The sequence below is a fragment of the Bos indicus x Bos taurus genome, chromosome 8, assembly GCF_003369695.1.
Source record: "Bos indicus x Bos taurus breed Angus x Brahman F1 hybrid chromosome 8, Bos_hybrid_MaternalHap_v2.0, whole genome shotgun sequence".
In the NCBI taxonomy this organism is placed as follows: domain Eukaryota; kingdom Metazoa; phylum Chordata; class Mammalia; order Artiodactyla; family Bovidae; genus Bos; species Bos indicus x Bos taurus.
In genome coordinates, this window is record NC_040083.1 from 70,463,611 (window position 1) to 70,480,539 (window position 16,929).

Genomic DNA, 16,929 nt, shown 5'->3' on the forward strand with positions numbered 1-16,929 from the left:
CTTCATCACTCTGATCTGAAGAATGACGCAGTGAGGGGGGGATTACATTAAACCTCAGATCTGAAGACTCCCAAAGGAGAGCAAACATCTGAGGTTCGGGAGGCTGCGATTCCATCCAGAGAGTAAGAAATGGGGCAGCTGTCCCCTCCAGAACTCTCTAAAGGCCCATGAGGTCTCTAAGCTCAGAGATGCTTTGGGAGAAAAGATCTATTGACAGGCTGGGCTGGAAACCTGGAATATCCCTGGTGCTCTCCCTGGCTTCATTACTACAGCCTGAAGTTGAGAAGTTCACCTACAGTGTTTCTGATTCATCCAAAGAGCTGTCTAAACGCCATCAGAGCACATCCCAGGGCACGGGTCACTATGCCAAGTACTGCTTGCCAACTATTTTCTGTTTCGTTTTGGCCACACTGCACAGCATGTGGGATCTTAGTTCCCCAACTAGAGATCAAATCGTACCCCCTGCATTGGAAGCACAAAGTCCCAACCACTGGACTGCCATGGAAGTCCCTTGCCAACTGTTTTTAATATTTTTCAAAATCAAACTGAATCAGCATTGGTGGTATAGTGGTGAGCAAAGCTGACTTCCAAATCAAACTGAATCATGATTAATGAATATTGACTGAATGTTCACCATGCACCCAGTGTTAAAAATCTTAAACTGATGCTGATGAGATTCAAATATATTTTACATCTAAAGGGTCTCTTGGGATAAACCAACTACCACTTTACATAGACAGGATAATGCTTAAAGTCCTAGAGACAGGACAGTTAAAAATTTTTTTAGCGTCTCTTTCTCCCTTCCTCTCTTTGATACCTATTCTTTCCTAAATCTTGATGGTTTCAATATCCCCAGAGAGGACCCTTCAGTACTCTTAGTTTGTCACCTCCTCTCTCCAATGACTCTCCTCATCCTACATCATCTAGTATCCCATGGTCATAGCTTAGACTTTGAATTACAAACTATCTCACCCCTTCCCCAATCTCCATTTCAACGCCTCTAGTGTGTATCTGCGTCCATGAGCCCACCTTTCTAGCACACTCCTTCTACTACTGCAATCTCAGCTCACAATCTGTTGATCTTACCAGCTTTCCCCAGTCCTTCAGTGGCTTCCTGGAGTACCTTGTTACCTACCCAACTTGGACTCCATGGACCTTGATTTTAATCATTCCCTTGAAAATTCCCTCTACTCCTGTGAACTTTTCTCCATTCATCATCCTTGGATGGCAAAGTCTGAGCCATGCTAACTCACTTCTCTAGCTACCCCGTACCTGCTCCTGAGCAGGTGAGTGAGGGATGGGGGGAAAATCATGCCCATCTTACCTGATGACAGGTAAATTTTAAGTTTAGGTAGAGAGAAAATAAAGATGTCACTAGAAAAACCCCAAAGTCATTGAAAAATATATGTTATAAAATAATCAGGCTTAGAGAGCCTGGAATAGAAAACATAAATCTGATGTTACCTCTAGATCACTCAGCAAGCAAAAAAAAAGAGAGATGTGAAAGGCTAGAGAAGTTATCCAGGAGTTTTTGTAAAGAAGACAGGAAATGGGTTTTAAAAGCCTAGCACAACAGTCCATCGGGTTGAAAAAGAGTCAGACATGACTTAGCAACTAAACAGCAACAACAAAAAGATGCGAATACATCTTTGCTGCTTTTACTTGAATCACGGTAAGGAATGCAGAGTCAGCTTCAGAGAACAGTTTACACTAACTGCAGTCTCTTGATCCAGTTATCCCAAAAGGACATATTTAATGACACAGAAGTGAGACATGTATGAGATGAGATTTCCTCTCTCCTAGAATTTCTAGAATAATTGAAAGCCAGGGTTAGGAGGGACTAGAACAGTGATCAATTTCAGGGACTCCCAAACCTGGCTACATGTACAAGCACATTCAAAAGTTACAGAGTCCAAGACTCCATCTAGACCTTAACTCAGAATATGAGGGGTTAGCTCCCTGGAAGATTCTAATGCCATTAGCGTGGCTGGTGGCTCAGAAGATAAAGAATCTTCCTGCAAAGCAGGAGACCCAGGTTCGATCCCTGGGTCTGGAAGATCCCCTGGAGTAGGAAATGGCAACCCATTCCAGTATTCTTGCCTGGAGAATTCCATGGACAGAGGAGCCTGGTGGGCCACGGTCCACAGGGTCACAAAGAGTCGGATACAAGTGATCAACTTTCACTTTTAATCAATTTATCCAACAAGAGTTTGGGGACCTCTGCTTGAGTCCAGCAGCCACGCTAACACCTGGGCAGCCGCTCAGCCAAGTGGACAAGGTGCTTTTGCTTTACTAACCTCCAGCTAGGAGGGGTCCTCTAGCTGGAGTTTTTATTTATTTTTTGGCTGCACCATGTAGCATGCAGGATATTAGTTCCCTGACCAGAGATGGAACCCATGCCCCCTGCATTGGGAGCATGAAGTCCTAACCACTGCATCACCAGGGAAGTCCCTGGAGATTTGATTTTATCTTTAATATTTATTTATTTACTTGGTTGCATTGGGTCTTAGTTGAGGCACTCAGAATCTTCATTGCACTGTGTGAGATCTTTCATTGTGATGTGTGGGCTCAATAGGTATAGGGCATCAGCTTAGTTGCTTGGTGGCGTGTAGGATCTTAGTTCCCCAACCAGGGATCGAACCTGCATCCCTTGCATTGTATGGTGGATTCTTAACCACTGGACCACTAGGGAAATCCCAAGATTTTATTTTTAAATAATGCCCTTGGTCCTTATCTACTTCCCCACTTACAACCACAGACTATGACAGTTTCAAATGTTCTTAGAGAGCCTAACTTCCTAGTTATCCAAGAGGATAAGCATCTTCCTGTAAAGCATACAGTTAATTAGGTCAGTACAGGACAGAGCCCCAGGTTCTGGGCTCCACCACCTGCCCTCCCTCAAAATGATCTCCCCCCAATTTTTTTCAGTGTATTGACTGAGCTTATCATGAGTGGAAAGAAGAAGCCAATCAAAGTGAAAAAGACACTTCCCTGGTGGTCCAGCGGCTAAGTAAGACTTCTGGCTCTCAGTGCAGGGGGACTGAGTTCAATCACTGGTCAGGGAACTAGATCCCACAAGCTACAACTAAGAGTTCGAATGCCACCATCTAAAGATCCTGCATGCCGCAACCAAGACTGGCACAGGCAAATAAATAAATATTAAGAAAAAAACCCCCACAAAATGGAAAACAGAAAGCAACTCTGTTCTTATCCTGGCCAAGCCCAGCATGCTAATACTAAAAGCCTGAACTCTACCCCTTCAGGAGAATGGTAGAGTCAGGGATGCTAGCCTATGGGCAGCCCTTGTGACAAAGAGCAACAGGCTCTTATGAAGGAATGGTTAGGAGAAAGGCACCGTGTCCCCCTGGCTGATGCAACCCCAGGCAGTGCACAAGGCTTGAGAGATGACCATAGACGGACCTTGGTCACTACCTAGGGTCACTTCCTGGTGTAGTTGGCTCAGGACCAGGCTGCCAGATTTTGTGTCCTTAAACCAGGAAAGTAAAAGTGAAAGTCACTCAGTCGTGTCCCTCTGTTTGCCACCCCATGGACTATGGTCCATCAGGCTCCTCTGTCCATGGAATTTCCCAGGTGAGAATACCGGAGTGGGTTGCCATTTCCTTCTCCAGGGGACCTTCCCGATCCAGGAATGGAATCTGGGTCTCCTGCCTGTCAGGCAGATTCTTCACCATCTGAGCCACCAGGGAAGCCCCAAACCAGGAAAGTCGTGGGCAAAGCAGGACTGGGAGGAGGGTCACTGTCTCCCTCCCGCACACCCCTGCATTCCCGCCTTCCAGCATAGACACACAGGCTGCCCAGATGGAGTATTATCAGGGATTCCTACTTGACAGTAACTGCAGCTTCGTTTAGGAGGCTACCCCCCTGGAAGCCTATTGCCGCTCTCTCCAGGGGACCCCAGAACTCAGTTCCCAAGCGCAGAGCGATTTACCTTCCCCTTTGCCGTAGGAGGAACTGGCAGTCCAGGACTTGGCCTCCACGTAGCCCAGCTCCCGGCAGACGACGTGTGCGGCGTGGATGGTGAAGTCATCATCGCACACGGTGCCCCACTGGCCGTCGTAGTACACCTCCACCCGGCCCTCGCTGTGCTTCCGCTTCTGGCCCGCCAGGCGCAGCTGGATCTTGGCCACGTCGGAGGGCACCTCAGGCCGGTGGTACTCGGGGGCAGGCTCCTGGAAGTACTCGGGGTAGTGGCGCCAGCTTTCGTACTGCGCCAGGCTTAGTGTGGGCAGGAGGGCGAGCAGGGCCAGACAGCGGCAGAGGCAGGAGCTGCCGCGCCGCTCCATCCCTGTCCTCGGGCTGGGGGACCGAACGCGGGCGGGCACTTGGCGCTCAGGACCAAAGCGCAGGAGTTTCCTGGAAGAGGGGAGAGTTTCGGGTTACAGATGTCTAGGAAACGGCCAGTGATTTCATACTCTTTCGCTTAGGATTGAAAGCTCATTCTAGATTCCAACTTCTTCTCTCCTCCCATTGCGCTTCAACCTAGACAGGTCTAGGAAGTCCTACCTCTTTGCCCTCTACCCTACCAGATGTCTGAAATGCTTTTTATCAGCGCAGCTTCTGGCAGGAAACAGAGCACACTCAGACTTCATTTGAGTTGAGTTTTTAAAAAGACTGTTTACAGGAATGGATAAAAAAAGAGGTGATATATATATATATATCATATATATATATGTGGAATATTACTCAGCCATAAAAAAGAATGAAATAATGCCATTTGTGGCAATGGATGGAGCTAGAGATTATCGTATTGAGTGAAGTAAATCTGACAGAGAAAGACAAATATTATATGATATCACTTATATGTAGAATCTAAAAAAAATGGTACAAATAAACCTATTTACAAAACAGAAATACAGTCACAGATGTAGAAAACAAATGAATGGTTACCAAGGGGGAAGGGAGAGCAGGAATAAATTAGGAGATTGGGATTGACATATACACATACATACATATAAAACAGATAACTAATAAGGACTTACTGTATAGCACAGGGAACTCTATTCAGTACTCTGTAATGATCTGTATGGGAATAGAATCTAAAAAAGTGGGCGTACGTTTATGTATAACTGAGTCACTTTGCTGTACCCCTGAAACTAACACAACATTGTAAATCAATGATACTCCAATAAAAATTGACAAAAGAGAAAAAAAGACCCTAGACAGAGATGTGGACAGAGTTCAAAGAACAAAGGACCATGTAATAACCAGGCTGGCCAGAGGGGGCAGCTGTTATCATTGCCAGTCTTGGGGGTGGTGGAAAGAGTAGCTGAACCCAGAAGGCGGCTGTTGGAGCTGTGGCTTCAGTGAAGGGTCTCAGAACCACATCACAGCAACAGGGGTAAGGGGAACAAGTTCTTGACTTCACTGTCCTCGGGCTTCTAACCTCCTTCTGATGTTCCCCAGTGGGCAAACCCAAGCTGCTGAAGACAAGCCTGTCTCTTGGCGAGTCTCTGCAGATCTGCCTCCTGGGCACAGGGAGGGTGAAGGTGGGGAAGCAGGCTGAAGGGAGGCAGAGGGTCTTCAGCCCTCTTCCCCCTTCTCACCTCTGTGCATCTTGTTCTCCGGGGCCCAGCTCAGAGCCCGCCTTCTTGGGGGCAGCACTCCTACTGACACAGCCCCCCAGGATCTTCCTTCCAAAGGGGCTTGTTACCTAGACCTTCTCCTCACCCCTGTCCCCAAATACCTTCATATGCCCAAAGAGCCTACAGACTGCTTAAGGGCAAGACTTGTATCTCCTCCTTCTTTGGCTCCTCCAGAGTAAACATAATAGGTTCATGGACGTGTCTATGGAATGAAAAGGTGATTTGCTCCCAGGAACTGAGTGGCTGGAAAAATGAAGACGTGAGAGTGTCTGTGAAGAGGGCTCGGGGAGACTCCCAGGTAAGGCAGGCTTCCTCCCTCTGGACGTTAGCTGCCCTGAATGGAAATGGCCTCTTCCAGGTGCTGAGATAACACTACGAGACATCGAGTCTCCGTCTCTACTTGTTCACGGGGTGCTGTATCCTCTGCACATATCGGAACCCTCCTCTGGCTCCAGGCGTCCAGACACCCTGATGTGCTGCCCACACACCCCCCAGATCTCAACATGTTTTATATTCTGGATCTCATGGTGGCTGAGGTCACTGAGATAGGAGGCAAAACTCCGTAAACAGTTCTAACACAGGGCCTGTCCTTAGCTGAGCTGAAGTGTAGCCCCAGAGAGCAGTCCTGAGGCACCTCTCCTGCCCTTGGGGAAGCCAAGGAGGCCCAGGCAACAATTCCGTCCCTTTTTAAGTTTCCATCCCTGCGGGCTGCTAGGGACTGAGTGCAGCCTGCTCTGTACACAGAGGGCAGACATAAAGGTCTTTGTGGTGAACAGGAGCAAGAAAGTTTGAGTGGCCTGTCATCAGGCGGCAAGGGAGGATAGGACAGCAGAGTTGAGGGGAGCACGGACTCTGGAGCCAAGCAGTTTGGGCTTTAATCATCATTCTGATGCCAACTAGCTGTGTGACATGGGGCAAAACACTTAACCTCTCTGTGCTTATCAATGTTCCTTATCTATAAAATGGGAATAATAATTGTATCTAGCTCCTAAAATTGTTATGAGGATTGACTGAATGGCACATAATATGCCTTAGAGGAGCATGTGCCAAATAAATATTTTTAATTTTTGTATTTTTAAGATTGTGGTCACCATACCCAGGTGGAGCCTACTTCTAATTCCAAAATGAGGTCCTAGAGCAGAAAATAAAGACTTAGCTCATGTACCTTGATCCTTCCATAATTCAGAGAGATAGGAAGACAGTTTTAAAGGACCACAGGTACTTTCTTTCATGGAAGAGGAAGTAGAGTTGGAAGATAGGGCTCCCAAAGGAAACCAGGACCAGCAGGTAAAAGCTACAGGGGAGCATCATACATTATTAGTTGAATAGGTTGTGTGCATGCTCAGTTGTGTCCGACTCTGCGACCCCATGGACTGTAGCTTGCCAGGTTCCTCCATCATGGAATTTCCCAGACAAGAATATTGGAACAGGTTGCCATTTCCTCCTCCAAGAAACCGTCTTGGCCCAGGGATCGAATCTGCATCTCTTGTCTCCTGCATTGCAGGTAGATTCTTTACCACGGCACCACTTGGAAAGCCATTAACCAGGTTAGGGCCAATCGTATTTCTCAGTTCATAGCACATCACCATCAAGGGAAGACCAGATAACTTCCCAAGAGTAGCCCAGGGCGGATGATCTAACTTGGAGAGAGGTAGTTCCATGTTTGTTGGGATGGCCTGGTCCTGTCATGGGTGCTAGGGTGGAGATGCCAGGGCTTGGCAGACAGTCAGGACCAAGGACTTAGGAAGGCCCTCTGGTTCACTGGAGGTCCAGCGTCCTCATCCTGTGACTCACAGACAAGGCCAGAAAGTTGTGGGGTTCCTGTAATGGCCACTTGCAGATCACAGGCTGACAGGCTAGTATGTGGCTCTGAAAGGACGCCTCATCCCATCCACACTTCATTCCCGTCCCAGCATACTGCCGTCCACGAGCTCATCTATGCCTCACTAGAACCTTGAGGCGCTGGGTGAAAGGATGGGGACTCTTATTCTGCAAGGGAGAAAATCGGGAACTAGAGAGAGAGGACTTTTCTTATTAGACTTCACCAGAGTTGCTCAGTTCGTGCAGGCAAAGCTAGAAGTTATCAACCCCAAGTACCAAAACATCAAAAATCCACGAACACATATAAAAACTGTCCAAATTCTGCCTGGGACACAGATGCCTTTCAGTCAGTCAGTCAGTTCAGTCACTCAGTCGTGTCCGACTCTTTGCGACCCCATGAATTGCAGCACGCCAGGCCTCCCTGTCCATCACCAGCTCCCAGAATTTACCCAAACTCATGTCCATTGAGTCTGTGATGCCATCCAATCATCTCATCCTCTGTCGTCCCCTTCTCCTCCTGCCCTCAATCTTTCCAGCATCAGGGTCTTTGCAAATGAGTCAGCTCTTTGCATCAGGTGGCCAAAGTATTGGAGTTTCAGCTTCAACATCAGTTCTTCCAATGAACACCCAGGACTGATCTCCTTTAGGATGGACTGGTTGTATCTCCTTGCAGTCCCAAGGGACTCTCAAGAGTCTTCTCCAACACCACAGTTCAAAAGCATTAATTCTTCTGCACTCAGCTTTCTTTATAGTCCAATTCTCACATCCATACATGACTACTGGAAAAACCATAGCCTTGACTAGATGGATCTTTATTGGCAGAGTAATGTCTCTGCTTTTTAATATGCTGTCTATGTTGGTCATAACTTTCCTTCCAAGGAGTAACTGTCTTTTAATTTCATGGCTGAAATCACCATCTGCAGTGATTTTGGACCCCAAAAAAATGAAGTCAGCCACTGTTTCCACTGTTTCCCCATCTATTTGCCATGAAGTGATGGGACCGTATGCCATGATCATACCAACATTCCTGACTTCAGTATTCCAATGATGCTGCTCTCCTCGCCCTTACTCCAGCCCTTCACATGTCACCCATCTGATCATACCAGCCTAGACTGGCTTAAGTTTTTCCACCTCAATCAATGTGCTCCATCCACTCCCACCCTTCCCTCTAAAAAGTGTATGTTACAATCCTTCCTGTTCTTCAACATCCTTCCCAGATGTTCCTAATCAGAATCAGTGTCTTCTCTGATTCCCTTTAAAATAGCATCCTGCTTGTGCTTTACCACATTGTCATGTCAGACTCTACTGGCTGCTCGAGTCCCAGGGGCAGAAGACATCTCTTGTCATTTCTACACAGTACCCTGTGTTTCTGGCTACAGCAAACTAGTTTGTAACAGATAAAGTTTCCTGCCAAGGACAACTGGAAAAGGTAGATAAAATGCAAAAACCATGTATTTGAAGTCACTGAAGAGCTATCGAGGCAGCAAGGACTCAAGAAGCCAAGAATCCAAGAGATGAAAAGCACAGCGAGGTGAACCTTGCACTTGTGTCTGCTTTTCCCCTTAAGCCACTTGCCAATTACAAGGCAGTGGCCAGCAGGCTGGGAAGTTAAGTAAAACTTCAGGCATCCTCCCAGGACTAAGGGCACAGACACTGGGGTTCAGAGCCTGCCAAGGAGGAATAGTCCTGTTTAACAGCGCCAGACTTTCAGATAGGGCTTCTTAAAGAGCTAAACTCTAGAAGTTAGGACAGGGTTATATTCTCCATGTTAGAAAGATCTAACATCCGTATAATTGGAATTTCAAGAGGGGACAAAGAACGTCTGGAAGAAATATTTGAGAAGATAATTGTCAAGAATTATACAAAGCTGATGAAAGCTACCAAAGCCCAGGAAGTATAGTTTACAAAGAAAACCATCCTGGGGCACATCAAAATCAGATCATGGAAAACCCAAGACAAAGAGAAAAGCTTACAAGCAGCTGGAGTATAAAAGTGTTACCTTCAAAGGAGCAACAATAAGATTAACAGCTGGACTCTCACCAGTAAACAAGAAAACAAAGAAGATAATCACATGATGTTTTCAGAGGGTTGAAAAAAAATAAGTCAACCTAGAATCCTGTACTGCTTGGAGAGGATAAAGGTTTTCACAGAAGTGGCAAGACTGTGTCTTCAGAGAATCCACGAGATGGAAATACTAAAGGGAGTTCTTCGGAGCACAGGACCAAGCATCCTAGATGTAGAATGAAGGAAATGGAAGGAGAGGCTATGTAGGTAAATCTGAATGAAGATCAACTGTGTAAAATAATAATGTCTCATGGGGTTTAAAATGTATGTATCATTGGGAATTCCCTGGTGGTCCAGGGAATTTCTCTGCACTTCCATTGCAGGGAGCACTGGTTCGATCCCTGGTCAGCGAGCTAAGATACTCCATACTGAGTTTTAAGCCAGCTTTTTCATTCTTTTCTTTCACCCTCATCAAGAGGTTCTTTAGTTTCTCTTAGCTTTCTGCCATTAGAGTGGTATCATCTGCCTGAGGTTGTACATACAATTAAATGTTTAAATGCATGTCTCTCAACATTCTGCTGTATTAATTCACTTAACGGAGTGAACACCATTATTATCAAGGCACAGAGAGTTTTGGCAAGTTGCCTCAGTTTGCACTGTTGGTTAAGTGGCAAGGCAGGCTCTGAACAAGGGCCAGCAGGCTGACCTGTGTCCTTCGCCTTCATCTCTGTGCTCCGTGGCCCCAGCCCAGCACTTGTCCCATCCCCTGAGCTTCCCCCCACATGAGAGCTACAGAGGCCTGCAGCTCGTCTATTCATATCTCAAAAAGAAATGGAAAAAATTTGCGGTCTGCAATTTTTTTAAAGAAATTGTAATCCTTGGATTTGCCTATCTATAAACTGGTCCACCCATATTCATGGAGTCTCCAATCTGTGGGAAGGCCAGGGTTCAACTCCTAAATCTTTCTTTGATAAATGCTCCTGAATTTGTTGCTTCTTTTTTGGGGCCTTCTCCTACTCCTTACTCTGAGGGATTGTGAAAGATTAGACCCAGATGTTTCTCTTTTCTTTTAAAAATAGCTTTAATTTTTTTTCTTTTTTTACTTCCTTATTGCGAAAGTTATACAAGCTGGTAATAAAAATCTGGAGAAGGCAAACAAGTAAAAAGTGGAAAAGAATTTGCAGTAATACCCCACTGGAGAGAATGATTGTCAACACGGTTGTGTCCACCCCTTCCAGCCTTTTTTCTGTGCATCTATGTGCTGTGCGTGCTCAGTTGCTGAGTTGTGGCCGACTCTGCAGCCCCATGGACTATAGCCCCCAGGCTGCTCTGTCCATGGGATTTCCCAAACAAGAATACTGGAGTGGGTTGCCATTTCCTTCTCCATCTGCAGATATATATTTCCTCTTAAAACTTCGAAGAATTTTCTACATACTGCTTTGTAAACTGCTTTTCCCGTTTACCAATCTACTGCAAACATTATGCCTCACTGACTTTTACAAGATTTACAATGCCTTTTACATTCAGTATTATGGATGTGCCATAAGATTGAATAATCTTCCCAGTAAATATTTTACTGCTATTCACATCACTGAAATCAATATCCTTGTAGCTAAAACTTCCCACAATCTTGGGATAAATCCCTAAAAGCAAAATTGCTAGGTTAAAGTGCTAGTAAAAAGGGAACTCTTCTGCAAAACAATATTAAGTGCCTCCAGAAAGACTGCTAGGGTACACTCAACCTGCAGTATGTAGGCTTCCCCACAATCTCAAAATTCTAGCCATGACCATGCTTTCAAAACCTTCTTCGTTTGATAAAGAGGGAGGAAAAAGGTATTCTGTTTTAACCAGCATTTCTTTTACTAGTGAGCCTGACCTTTTTTTCTTCAGGTTTTATTGACCACCTGTATTTCTTTTTTTTTCCTGGAAATTATCTCTACATGTCTTCTTAAAATTCCCTTTTCTGTTGTATGTCTTTCCCTTACTGCTTTGCCAAATTCATTTTTCACGTTGGTATCCATCCAACCCACAGGAGGAAAAAACTGCCAAAGTCCAAAGAAGAGCTTGGGAGGATGGAGAGCAAAATGCCGCAAGGCTACCACCACAGCCCTCCCTCTGCTCTGTGGTGGGCTCCATTCTGCCACCCCCTGCAGATGCTCCCATGTGCCATTTTCCGTTCTGCATTTGAACTGGGGTTCAGCCCCTTCTTGGGGGAGTCCCCAGCTACCAGGGGCGAGGGTGGCCTGTAAGGGAATCTGTTCAGGGTGGTCCCCCTGCTTGTGGTCCCGGCTACAGTGTGAGTCCAGTGACAAGGTTGTTGGCAGGCTGACGACCCAGTTTAGAACCAGGCCCCACTGGGTGTCCCCAGGTGCGGGGATGAGAACCGGAGTCTCAGAGCAGACAAGTGGCCTGGGCCAGTAGCTCTTCGTTCTCCAGCCTCCTCGCTCTGCGCCCTGGGTCCCCTCCCCTCCTAGCACCCAGGGCCCCTGGGGCCAGGGAGTCCTCAAGTCCAAGAGGTGACAGCACGTGGTCCAGGGTGACCGGCACACGTGAGTCCATGGGGGCGTTTCGGGTGACCAGGGTCCCAAGCGGGGACCGCAGGCTGACTCTGTGGCCTTAGCTTCCGGCCCCGCTGCAGCAGTGCTGGGGGCTCCACAGCCTCTGCTGGCGAATCAGGACTGGTCAGTTGCGGTTGGCCGGGCTGTACCAGGAGCCCTGGGGGCGGACGTCCCCCCACTGCTCAAATCGCTCACGCGGAGGCAGCCCTGTTGGTGATGGGTGGGGGGCTCACTGGCCCCGGGACTTACCATGGTGCCTGGCACCTGTTGCTGCTGCTAAGTCATGTCAGTCATATCCAACTCTGTGCGACCCCATAGGTGGCAGCCCACCAGGCTCCTCCATCCCTGGGATTCTCCAGGCAGGAATACTGGAGTGGGTTGTCATTTCCTTCTCCAGTGCTTGAAAGTGAAAAGTGAAAGTGAAATCGCTCAGTCGTGCCCAACTCTTCACTACCCCATGGACTGTAGCCCACCAGGCTCCTCTGCCCACGGGATTCTCCAGGCAAGAGTACTGGAGTGGGTTGCCATTGCCTTCTCCAGCACCTGTTGGGTGCTTATTAAAAATCGATTGGACAATAACAGCATAGGATAGCTCAAAGCAGACCCATTCTCATGATGCTTTTAAAATAAGCTCTAATTCTTGATCATAGGTTAAAGGCCTATTGAAAGCGAAGTGCAGACATTCTTTGTGGTCCAGTGGTTAAGGATCCACCTTCCGATTCAGGGGAGGAGAGTGGGTTCCATCCCTGATCTGGGAACTAAGATCCCACTAAGTTGCCCTGGAGGCAACTAAGATCACCCACCTCTACTGCTGAGCCCCTGACCCACAACTAGACAGAAGGCTGGGTACCCCAGCAAAGATCCCCTGAACTGCCACTAAAACCCAACAGCAGCTGAATAAATAAATATTTTTTAAAAAAGTGAAGTAGATGGAGGGGGTTCTTGACGTTCTCATCTTCCATTGTATGGGTCCTCTTACCTCTCGGCTACCCTTCCTCCTGGCATTTGCTGGCACCATTGGTTCCCAGGGAAGAGAATGTTGGGCCTCTTGGAATCAGAACATAAGGATCTGAATCCTGACTTTACCACTTCCAGGCTCTACAGATTTGGGGGTACTTTTGGAGCCTTGATTTCCTCTTGTGATCATGGAAACAGCCTTCCTTTCAGGTGTGTGTGATGATTAAATGAGATAACATGTGGAAATCCCTAGCACAGAGCATAGCTTCATTTACATGCAGTTTCTTCCTGCCTGCCACCTCTGAACCCCTGAGCCTTGTACTCAGCAGGCACTCAAATATTAATTAAATGAATAAATATAAATTTCTATTTAATCATCATGCCTTATCAAAACTGCCTTTTCCTTCTGATCTAACTGCATAGGTAAGCAAATTGATAAATCCATTCCTTATGAATTTATTGACTTAAGACATTTACCACATTAAGGAATGAATTAGTGATTTTTCTATGAATAGGGAACTTTTATGTTTTAATAAGGAACTCCTAGTCTCTTTCTGTTTTTTTGTTTGTTTGTTTTTGTTTGTTTTTGATTTTTGGCCCCACTACGTGGCATGTGGATTTTAGTTCCCTGACCAGGGACTGAACCCACACTCACCACATTGGAAGCACAAGTCTTAACCACTGGACTGCTGGGGAAGTCCCTGTGAATGTTAATAGCTAAATTTTTCATATTGTGCAATGTTGGAAATAAGGGCAATAGGGTTTTTCATGAGTAGGTGGACCTTCCCCATGCCCTTCAAATCTGCTGACGTGGGTGCCTCTGAAATGCACTTTGTGTGGGAAAGGGGGCAGACAGACACTGGGGTAATTTATGGGAAGTGAAGATCCCCTGGGCTCATAACATCTTACCCCAGCATATAGTCAAGGCTTGTGTCTAGTTGAGAGTCATGCGTTACAAAGTTGGATAGAAGAGGCAGAGTGAGGCATGATCTCACCCCAACCCAACACAGATGATTTTCAGGGAAATGAACCATCTTGAGACACACACTGGTCTGGCCCCAAAAGGATGAGCCCATAAACCTGTGCTGGACACTGAGGCCCTAAGGGCCCATGAATGCAGGAGGCAATGAGCACTGCTGCTGCTGCTCGGAGGGGAGAACGACAGGCTGACCCTCAGGGAGCAGGGATTCCTCAAGTCCCACTTCCTCTGAGAAGCCTGATCTGGTGACTTCTGCTCTCTCTGCTCCCCTCCAACAACGCCCACAGCTGTGCTCAGAGGCTATGGGGTCTGGGCGTCTCCTCCTCCTGCAAGAGTACCAGGCAGCCCCAGCTCGCTCCACTGTCCCCTGAGGCCATTTCCAAACAGACACTGGCCACAGCAGGACAGAAGGGAGGCTTTCAGGGCAATTCAGGAGGCTCCATCTTTGTGCAGGACAGTATCTGAGATGGTGTTGAGAAGCAAATGTGCTTGACCTTTGGAGGGGGGTCTGGTCCTTTTGGACATTTGCAGACCTTTGGACTAATGGAAGTCACTTCCCCTCTTCACACCTGTTCTATCGGTCCTCAGTCAGAAGATTTGATTTCACTAAAGAAATCAAAAAGCTGCATGGAGATGTATCTGATACCACAGTTCAGAGAGCTTTTAGACAATAGAAAGGTCTATTCTCAGCTTCACCTATGAACACCTCCAAGGTCATCAACAGCCCAAGAGTCTACGCCAGTGAGGTTGCATCACCATCCATCACAGAAACTCTAGGAATAGCCTCTACCCTGAACACAAGCCAACTGGGTCAGCAAAACATTTCTGTAGCTGATTCACACGTACCAAACAAGGCTCAGGTTTCACCAACCCTCTCCAGGTATGCAGAGGAAAATTTCACAAGAGGAAGATCCACTTTGCAGAGTCTTCTGTTAAAACCTCATCTGAGTGAACTCCAGGCACTACTGCAGCAGACGGACTTAATTCTTCACACAGTTTGGCTCAGGAGAAGGTCATCATCAGGGGGTCAGGGCAAGATGCCCGGGATTCCCTGGTGGTACAGTGGATAAGAATCCACCTGCCAATGCAGGGTACACGGTCCTGGAAAATTTCACATGCCGCAGGGCAACTAAGCCCCAGCACCACAACTACTGAGCCAGCGCTCCAGAACCCACGAGCCATAACTACTGAGCCTGTGCTCCACAACAAGAGAAGCCACCTCAATGAGAAGCCTGCGTACCACAAGGAAGAGTAGCCCCCACTCACTGCTATTAGACACAGCCTTCGCAAAGCAACGAAGACACAGAACAACCAAAAATAAAAATAAATTAAAAATTTTTTAAAAGGCAAGGTGCCCAAGGACCTCAGTATTTGACTAACATGAATAAGAGCCAGCCAGAAATCAACTGTGACCGTGCCTTATCAGAAAGTAGTAAGTTATCTCTCCCTGGGCTGTTGGCTAAGCAGGTGAGGACATTCTTCCATTCAATTCAATCCATTTAAGGACACAAGTTCACATAGTTGATACTTTAAGCATTGCAGACAAGAAGTCCTGTAGCCCCCAGGGGGTGTCTGGGAGAGATGGGGAAAGAATTCCTTGACAGACCCAGGACTTTAAATCCCAGACATTCCTGATAAACATCAGCCAGAATCAGCTCACCTTCCGCAAGAGCCTAGAGCACCCCCTGCATGCAGCCACGCCTTCAGGCAGCCTGCACATTCATCCTCTGTGGAGAATGGGCTGCGCATAACACCACCTCCTATCGCCACTAAGCACACAGCCCAGTGGTGTAGAGCCACACAGGGCTGGGTTCAGATCCCTCTTCTATCACACGTTAGCTCTGAGACCTCAGGCACCCTCAGATTTCCTAAGTCTCAGAATTTCATCTATAAAATGGAAATAATATGCATGTGTGTGATCAGTCACTCAGTCGTGTCCAGTTCTATGCAACCCCATGGACTGTAGCCTACCAAGCTCTTCTGTCCATGGGATTCTCCAGGGAAGAATACTGGAGTGGGTTGCCATTTCCTACTGCAGGGGATCTTCTTGAACTAGGAATGGAACCCGCATCTCTTACATCACCTGTATTGGCAGGTGGATTATTTACCACTATGCCTCCTGGGAAGCCACAGAAACATATGTACTTAAAAGCAACTTTTTGAAGCAAAAAACAAGCAACATCTTCATTTCAGGACTCTCACAAAAGACAAAGATTATGTTTCTTAAGTTCCTGACCCATGGTAGGCGGTCCCCCAAAATCAGGTAAAATATTTTGGTTCAAACAGATGTTGCCTGATAGATTTTTTTTTTTAGCCATTTCTTTTCTTTTTTTTTTTTAACATTTATTTGGCTGCATCAGGTCTTCGTTGCATCACCAGGAATCTTTGTTGTGATGCACAGACTCTCTAGTTATGGCGCACAGGCTCCAGAGTGTGTGGGTTTAGTTGCTTCAAGGCAAGTGGGAGCTTAGTTTTCCAAACAGGGATTGAACCTGGATCCCAGGTCCCCTGCATCGCAAGGTGGATTCTTAGCCACTGGACCACGAGGGAAGATCCCTTCCTGCTAGAGTTGACTCAAGTTGTTCAAGTGCTAACTACCGTTTTAGTTGATGCTAAATGCTTTTCCCTGGTCAGTAAAGAATTAATCTGCAATGAAAGAGGCTGCCTGCAATGTGGGAGACCACTTGCAATGTCGGAGACCTGGGTTTGATCCCTGGGTTGGGAAGATCCCCTAGAGAAGGAAATGGCAAGCTACTCCAGTATTCTTGCCTGGGAAATCCCATGGACAGAGGAGCCCGGCCAGCTAGTTCACGGGGTCATAAAAAGTCGGACACGACTTGGGGACTAAACCACCACCACCAAACTGTATAATGTAGGTGGTTGTATTTAATTTTGTGCTTCAGATTTCCCCAAGTGTTATTAATATTTAGGAACCCTCAAGGATGAGCTTACATAGTTTCTCCTGGATTCAGCTCTTGCAAGAAAATACTTGAAAACTAGAGACAGA

At 46.8% G+C, this 16,929-nt stretch overlaps 1 protein-coding gene across 1 annotated transcript in view; it reads right to left on the reverse strand.

Moving 5' to 3' along the window:
• The window catches only part of LOXL2 (lysyl oxidase like 2), a 113,638-nt gene that overhangs the window by 76,544 nt on the left and 20,165 nt on the right, over window positions 1–16,929 (reverse strand). The window contains exon 2 of the mRNA XM_027549925.1: window positions 3,950–4,374. Coding sequence (XP_027405726.1) covers window positions 3,950–4,304 — 355 coding nt within the window. The 5' untranslated portion in view covers window positions 4,305–4,374. The remainder of the gene's footprint in view (window positions 1–3,949; window positions 4,375–16,929) is intronic.